Source organism: Coenobita brevimanus, chromosome 11 (assembly GCF_032717465.1).
Source record: "Coenobita brevimanus isolate Jiangsu-jjx chromosome 11, ASM3271746v2, whole genome shotgun sequence".
In the NCBI taxonomy this organism is placed as follows: domain Eukaryota; kingdom Metazoa; phylum Arthropoda; class Malacostraca; order Decapoda; family Coenobitidae; genus Coenobita; species Coenobita brevimanus.
The window spans coordinates 10,169,096-10,177,707 of record NC_136964.1 but is presented as its reverse complement, the minus strand read 5'-3'; the positions used below and the strand labels follow the sequence as shown (position 1 = coordinate 10,177,707).

The window sequence follows — 8,612 nt, the reverse complement described above, 5'->3', positions numbered from 1 at the left end:
AACAACAGTATTAATCAGTTACCCTTTCCCACAGAATCCTTAGAATTCCTGAGAGATTCCAAGACTCCTCAGCACTGCAGGATTCAACTTTTATCAGCTGCACACATTAAAATCCATAAAAAGGGCACTTTGGCAAACTGGTACTCTGTAGAGATGAATTCCCAGTATACAGTATTATAAAGTACCCTACAACTTGTATCACATAAAGTTCTTACATATTAATGGAGATTCAAAACAAGGCTCCATATTAGTACTGTACTAACATTTTCTGAACCCCTTCAATATTAGCATGTTTTACTCACTTTCTTCTTGCTCTCAGTAGTCTTGTTTCAATTTAAGGAGGACCTCTCAAAATGATGCCAAGAACACTATCATCTAACCATTTCACAGGAGGTCTTCATTTACTAGAAATCATCTAGTGGTACAATATAACCTCCATAATTTGAACATTCAATTTCCAAAGACCTCCATATTTTTTCATGCAACTGGAGGGTGTTAATATCTGTCCTCTCACAATCTATGCATAAGTGATGACGAGTTATTTGTGGACACGTATAACAACAGATGATATACAGTATTACTATAACTATAAATTATGGCACTTCACAGCAGTTTCTGTTGATGTTACTGTAGGTCAGTTTTACAAGATTTTTCAGCTTTCCAAAATATTCCATTCTCCATAACGCTTTTGGATCCAAACATTCAGATTTCAGACTTTATACTGTAGCAAGAACAAAATGGGCAAAGACCATACTAAAGGGGTAATATCACACTGTATTAAACCACATGGACGGCACCAGGCTTTAGCTGCAAAACCATATCTCCCACACCCGCATCCCTACCCTATAAAACCTTAAGTCTAGAAAAATGCATGTTCACTTATCACTTTTCATTTCAGCACTAAAAAAAAATAATAATAATAGTAATAATAATAATCCATCTATCTATTGCCACATGCCTTCATCTCAAAAGGTGTGGCCACAAACAAACTGGGTCCACACTCTGTCTTCAGCCATAATAATAAAAATAATAAAAGAGAAAATAAATCCATCTATCCGTCATCTAATCCTTTACTGCCCATCAAGAGCATACGAGCTAAGATCTAGGCTAGTAAGTTAAGGCCAGTTACTTGGACTTGAACATTTCTAGACCACAACTGGATGGAGTGCCTTAACCCATTAGATCACCAGGTGTTCATTCGTTACATGGTTAATCACCCTGTGCAGTAATGGCTAATGTATATATATATTTTTTTAACGTCTTTCACTTCTACACCACCTCCCTCACCCAAAGCTCCATCCTTAAAAACCATTAGAAGCTATAAAAATGTACCATACAGTACTGTCTTTCTTTTCTACACCATGTCCCTCATCTAAATCTCCATCCTTATAAACCTTTAAAAGTTATAAAAATGCATTCTCTTTCTTCACGGTAAAAACCCACTTTGTAAATGTCTTTCACTGTTGCTGGTAAAAAATACACACAAGCTCACACACACACTTACACTTCTTAACCCCCTGAGTCCAAAGGTGTCTTTATTCAAGTTTATTCTCACAATGTTCAGATTATTTTACTCAACTTAGGAAGGGCTTTTGATAATGATGGGGTTAATGAAGACTGTATGTAAGTCCTCCAGTTCAAAAGTCTCCTAAGCTGAATAAATGCATCTATAGCTGGTTTGTGTTCATCAGACAAAGATCCATAACCCATTTCAGCTCACTTCAGGACTAAGTATAGTTAGACTGGAATGTTGATTTCAATAGTAACCAAGGAGACTCATTCCTGACCTCATAACTAAGTCTCATTGAATTTCACACTACCAAATTTCAGTATTCAGGTTCGGGGAGAGGCCTAGTTCCGTCAGATAAAAAACAAACAGACTATAGTGGTAGGGAGAACACAATAAGACATGACACCACTGGACTGAAGTGGTTAAAAATGTTTGAGGAATTCGACGTAAAAACCACGTAAAAGCTAGCGTAACTCTGAGATATCAAATAATACAATTTTTGCGTATGCCAAATATAGTCTTGTACTCGGGCAGAATTTTTGTCTTGATGGCACGGTTCTGGGAGGCCACAATTTTCTCCCTGAGCGGATCTTTGTTGATGTGCTTGATCCCGGGTTTATGGACCAGGAAAGCATTGTCTAAGATGTGGAATTCATAGTCTCGTACACACAGGATGTACATCTGGGGGAAAAGGATCATTATTACTATTGCTATAAACTATTAATATACTATACATCTGGGGGAAAAGGATCATTATTACTATTGCTATAAACTATAAATATACTATACCTGTGTTTATAGTCATAATGCAGGTAGTACTGTATATTCTTCCAACAATAAATTACTGTATTTTAAAAATGTGTAGTATTAAGGCAGCCTACTGCAATGATAACCTCAATCTGAAGTAACACTGCCTGAAGTTACTCTGCATGTGGCTGTTCATCTGAATGTGAACACAGTGGACTGTACAGTATGCAGAAGATGCCCTTCTCCTACAAGCCATCCTCCTTCTTTGGGGGACTGGGAGAAAACTGAGGGACACTTGTGTATGAGCACAGGAACCATTTAGTAATAATGGAACCATAACATAAAAGCACCCCTCTCCAGCACCAATAGGTTTACAAGATATTGACTTAAACATCCTGCAGCATCAAGATAATAAAAAGCTCAGTTTTAAGTTACTCAGCCTCACAGTACAGAATACCACAGAACTGCTATACATGAATTACACTACGCCTACTATTCATTTACAGGTATTAATGTTCTGTATCTGTCAACAGTTAAATACTCTACATCATTTCTTAGAGAAAACTGAAATGTATATGAGATAAGTATGTGGTTCAATCAGAGAAGGCTTATCACACCGTTTCTATAAGTTTAGGAACACTGGACATCTTGCTGAGCCTCACACACACTCAATCAACTTGGATCATAGAGATGCAATGATGAATTCTGTTCCTTTGTTCTCATGTGGTAGTCATGGTGTAGACCCAGTGGTGGGATGCAGTGTGTATTATAAGCCACAAACAACAAACCACTTCAACCTCACCTGAGTCATCTTATCACTCTTGCCTTCCCACGACAACCTTTCATCATACAGTGGCTCCTTGTTGGTACCCACGTAGATTGGTTCCCATTTGTGGTATGGAGGTTTTCTCTTACCCACATGGAAGACTGACAGGCCAGGCTCTACAGGGGCAACCAGCCACTCCTGTAACAATATTGGGGATGGTAGCATATAGCTGACAGGTGGTATGAAGTGTGTAAGCGTGGATGTTTATGTCTGTGAGTTAGGATTCCTGGGGCTTGAATGGTGAGTCAGTGTGAATGATCCATTTATTGGGCAGACTTTTTGTTAGTTTTTGCTATCAGGTTTTTGCTTGCTCTCAGGACCTGACCTTGCACCATCTATACGCGAGAAAAGAGGTTTGGATGACGATGATGAGTCTTATTTCAATATCATTATCACCATCATAATCATCACAACTCTTTTGCGACTTCTTAACCCTACCTCATCAAGGTCATCTAATACTTACTTTGTCAGTATAATCCTAACTCCATTTATCATTACCATAAAACTATTGACCTATCTATCATCATCATCATCGCAATCTTCAGTCCATCCTATGAGATGAGGTGCAGCAGGATCAAGAAGCATTGCAAAACAAATAACAAAACACAAAAGCAGAAGAACTAACAAACAGCATGAATGAATCCAGTTACAGTACATGTGCCTCTCAATACAAGAAAAATGGCAGAATTATTTAAACAATGCAATATTTCACTTGCCTGAGACATTGGTACATTGTGGCACTTAGCACAGACGTTTTTATGGAAGGGCACTGCGTCTTTTGATTGGAGCATTTTCTGTAGTTCCCCTTTGTTCTCTGGTACGGATACATTCTCCCGAACTTCAAATATCGGGAAAACAAATACTCGGGGCTGGGTTGTGTTGGACTTGTCTGGTTTTTTCAGCAACTTGAAAAATTCTGAAAAATGAAAGAAAAAAAATCTATAATCATATCAAAATCAAATCGAATCAAATCATTTCATACCTGCTCTGAAAGAATCCCCATACTGAGGTTGACCATAGTGAAGCTGATGTTTACAAGGACTGGAAGCTAAACCAAATGCCAAAACTTGCTAATTACTTGCCAACAATTGCTGGAAAGTGTTGGGAAAAAAAGAACTCTAAAATGTGTGTTGAGATTTGTAAAAATGTGAGAGTTTCAGCTTGGATTATTATTATTATTATTTTTTTTGGGGGGGAGGGCCAAGTTTCCTGTGTTGCTTTTAGGGCTAGTTACCAAGCCTGTACACCAATGCAATAATGATGATAATTTAATTCACCTGGAATAAAATTAATGGATGGGTACAGCTCAACATCGGATGGGAAGACAAAATACGTTGGGGCGGCGAGTCGAGCGATGTTCCTGGCAATGTTGACAGGATACAGGAGCTTTTTGCGCTGCCGATATGTGGTCACGTTCATCCACTTGGGAGGCTCTAAACCACAGTCTGTTTTCCGTTTGAGTAGCTCTTCTGTTGAGGGTACCTGTGAAAATTTATCACAAGTTTAATGAACCATAAAATTATAGTTCAGTTTATCTATCTATTGTCATACGCCTTAATCCCATAAGGGGTGGCCACAAACAATTTGCCTCTATGTCGCTCTGTCTCCCTGTCATTTCACTGCCCTGCTCCCACTCACCCCCCCTCTCTTATATACCTCTCTGCCCCATCCCTCCATCTTATCCTTAGCCTTCCCTCCCACTGACCGCCTCCACCTCACTCACATACTCTTTTCGTCAGTATGGCCAAACCACCTCAATGTGTTTCTCCTAATGCTTCTTATCACATCCACATCCACATAACATCTCTCTGTCTATAGCCAGATGCCTTAACCCTGTAAGGAGTGGCCACAAACTGCCTCCCTGTTGTCCTGTCCTCTGTCACTTACCAGCCCTCCTTCCAGCTCACACACACCCTCTCTCATATATTTATCTCTCCATTCCATCATTCTTGGTCTCTCCCTCTCCATCTCACTCACACACTCTACTTGTCAGTCTCTAATTCTCCATCCTTTCCACAGGGTTAAAAGTATCCCCCAAAAGGATGATGATGGATTGCAGTTTGCAATCCACTGGGATACATTACAGATGAACATGGGATTACTGCTGCTACTAGTATAGTATTTCATCCTTGTTAATGCAATATTTTCTCAACTGGCTTAGAAACTTCTCACAGTGATGGTAATTATCAGGATAACAACAGTTTTCAGTTTTGTGCCCTCTCTTTCTTTGCTTCTGGACCCTACCTTGGCTTCTCTTCTCCAAGTCTGAATCAGAGTTGAGAAATTATGATGATGATGATTATGATCTCTTCTTCTACAAACAAAAGTTCTGTACATATAGGGGGGGATAAATTAGTACTACAGTTCTTTTATCTTTTGGGACTAGATTCTCTTCCTTTTACAGTTTATTCCACATAGCTCAATGGCAGAATAAGAGAATACTACAACACTGCATTCTTTTCATAGCACTTCTTCATGACTGGCATCATGGTCTGGGGCTAATCATATGTTGCAATTCAGCATTCAGGGAGAGATGGCAATTTTAGGACAAGTTAGGGTAAAAAGGGTACAAAAGCTGTTAATGCAATCTTATAATCAATTCCATAAAACCTTATCCTCACTATATTACTGTTTACCTTTCTTGGTGTGTGTGCAACATGGAAGTATACATGGAAGGTGACATATTTCTTGATGCCCTCAGCCCAGCAGTCCCTCAGGTACAGGATGATGTTCACTGTGGCCTCAAAGTCATCACCAGGTGCATATACAGCAATACTTACTGGTCCCTGTCATGAGGATAAAATTACTGCACAATACTGACTGCCAAAAGTCCTGCAGCGATTCCAAACTGTTGCTATGAATTCAGGGAAACTAGCAATGCATCTCTTCAGGTAGCTAAGTATCTTTAATAAGTAGTTTTCTTGGTTATTTACCACAGATTTTATAGCAAAAGATGGATGTCAAAAAAGATGGATTAAAAAAAATGACAGTCTAATATGCAGTACTTCCTCATTTAACATTGTAGATGGGTTCCTGAAAACTGCCATGTTACTGTACATGAAAATATCAAAGTGAGGTCTGTTATTCCAACAAGAATGAGTGTTATCTAAAAAAATAAAGTAATGATATTCAAAACTGAAAATAAATGCCAAAATGTACTTGGTGTGACTGGGTGTATCTGTATGCACAAATATTATGTTTGAAGTCTACAAGCAGCTTAAAGAAATATTTGTAAGTTATGTATTAAAATAAATACTGATGCTTGTATCAACTCAACCTTCATGGAAAATCCTGGCAAAGGTGTTAAACAAGTACCTGTATTGATAAAGAGTCTCTGTATCATGTGAAACATTTGGTTCTCTCAGTTGGTCTTGTTTTACCTGCCAGCGAGATGTGAGTGGGTCCAGGTTATCCAAGAAAGTGTAGTCACCATGAGTGGTGTAGGTGACAGACTCATCACAGCGGAATGACATCACAGCTGGAACGTAGTTCTCTAAAACCCAGTAGTCCCCCCGCTGCTGGTAGAACGGCCGCACAGTGCGCGTTGTGCAGTCACGTAGGTCTGGGTACATCTTGCGTTCCATCGAGTCCAGGGGTGGATCGGGAGGCTCATTGGCTAAGGGTTCCACCACTAGGTGTTCTGTTACCCCCGCACTCTCCTGCACCTCACGGGGGGGTTCCTCTGGCTCAGCTGCACCCCCACTTGCATCCATCCCTCCAGGAGCTGCCACCCCCTGATCCGGAAGCTGCCCGAGCGTTCGTCGCCCACCAAGGGATATATCTCTTAGCCCATCATCAACTGGCACACTGTCTACCTGCAAGAGGGTACACAAATTTGAAGTTTCATACTTAGATCTGATAATTTTACAGCTTTCTTGAGTTCTGAATTAAAATTTTTAAAATGTAATCTAACAATTTTAACTTATTTCTTGTGATTTTCTAGATTTGTGTCCTTAGCATCCCTTGTATCACCTGAGAGCAAGTTTAGCAACCTCTGTGCATCTGGTCGGGCAACTCTGTGTGATATGGTTGGTGGAGGTCTGGAGTTGAAGTTTCCATTTTCAGCGATACAGTACTCATTTTCCTGCTCTCTGAAAGCTCTTGTAAGGTCCCTCAATTTTAACCACAACTTAAGCTCATGAAAGTTATTAAATATAGTCCTTAGCAACTCTACCTGTGGTATGGCAGGTGGGGGCTGGCCAAGAGGTCCAGAGTCCAAATTTAAACCTGCATTTTCAGCAGTGCTTGATTTACCACCTTGAGACTGTTCTTGTGATGCTTGTCCGGAGTAGATGGGTCCCGGGTCTGGTGCGTGGATGTGTAGTGATGTGGCGGTGTGGTGGCTGGGTGTGGTGGAGAGCCAGGTGAGGCACAGGTACAGCACCAGCACAGCGTTCAGCATCAGTGACCCTCGCACCACCATCACACGAGCTGACGCCATCTTCTGACGCACCAAGACTGGGGGGGAATGCAAATCACTTAATATTTGAGTGATGAAGTTATGTCTGACTATATAAGAGTGATAATGTTATGTGATACTATAGGTCTGGGCACCCATCATCCACTCATTTGATGTAGTACTCTCTTTAAGTGACTCAACACTGTATGAGAAGCAAATGATTTCGTGCAACCCTGGAAGCCATTTACTATGCTGGGTGGTAACCATATAAATAAATGACACCTGGTGGTCTAGTGAGTTAAGGTTCTCCAACTAGGTGTGTTCTGTAGGGGCACATATCCAAGGAATGGTTGGAGTTGCTCACATAATGCCATTCAGGGGCAAATATAACTCACCACCTTTGCCTTAAATGTTGGACTGAAGAGCCTAACCCTGGGCCCCTATGCTTCTAACTGGGACAAAAATGGACTGAATAATGGATGAATGAATAACTTACACTGATATAACTAGCACACAAAGACCCTCAACTCCCTGTCTATCCCCAGAAAGAAGGATGGCTGACCGCAGGAGGGCAGTATCAGCATGCAGTCCACCAGGGTCACACTTAGATTAGGTTGGGGCCACCAAAACAGAGCACAGGCAATTAGCAAGCCTTCTCTTCTGTTGCTTTGACCTTTTTTCCCCCATTAGGAACACAAAGGTCTGCAGCTACACTACTTAGTCCAAATACAGGTTGGTCCATACATAGCACTCCACTAGAAACCCATGCAACAATACAAGTACTGTGGGAAAGCTGGGTTGGGTAGCATGGGGTCTGGCAGAGGGAGTAGGAAATGAATAAGTGATGTTGACACTGATAATTATTGAACCATCGCCACAACACATATCACCCAGTGGAGTGGAAGTGGAGTGCTACGTATGGACTACCCTTTATACAGGACCACTACGACCAGAGTAACCAGTTGCTTTTCCCTGAGTAGCATGATAACACCCCAACCACCCCTCATACTTAAACCTTTATGAACCACATCCAGTAGATGCACCTCAGTCCACTCCTGTAAACCACTTGGTATAATGGTGGACTATATGGTTACCCGTCAATGTACTAAATGGTTCTGAAACACACACAC

General features: G+C 40.8%; 1 protein-coding gene across 1 annotated transcript; it reads right to left on the bottom strand.

Annotated features, from left to right (window-relative positions):
* Positions 1-1,929: 1,929 nt before the first annotated feature.
* Positions 1,930-7,524, bottom strand: LOC145411967 (beta-1,4-glucuronyltransferase 1-like). Its single transcript, XM_080281941.1, has 7 exons — positions 7,258-7,524; positions 6,464-6,898; positions 5,720-5,869; positions 4,361-4,565; positions 3,800-3,999; positions 3,060-3,221; positions 1,930-2,191 (listed from the first exon to the last, which is right to left on the bottom strand). The coding sequence occupies exons 1-7, from the start codon at positions 7,522-7,524 to the stop codon at positions 1,994-1,996; spliced, it is 1,617 nt and encodes a 538-aa protein (XP_080138067.1). The 3' UTR covers positions 1,930-1,993.
* Positions 7,525-8,612: the final 1,088 nt, after the last annotated feature.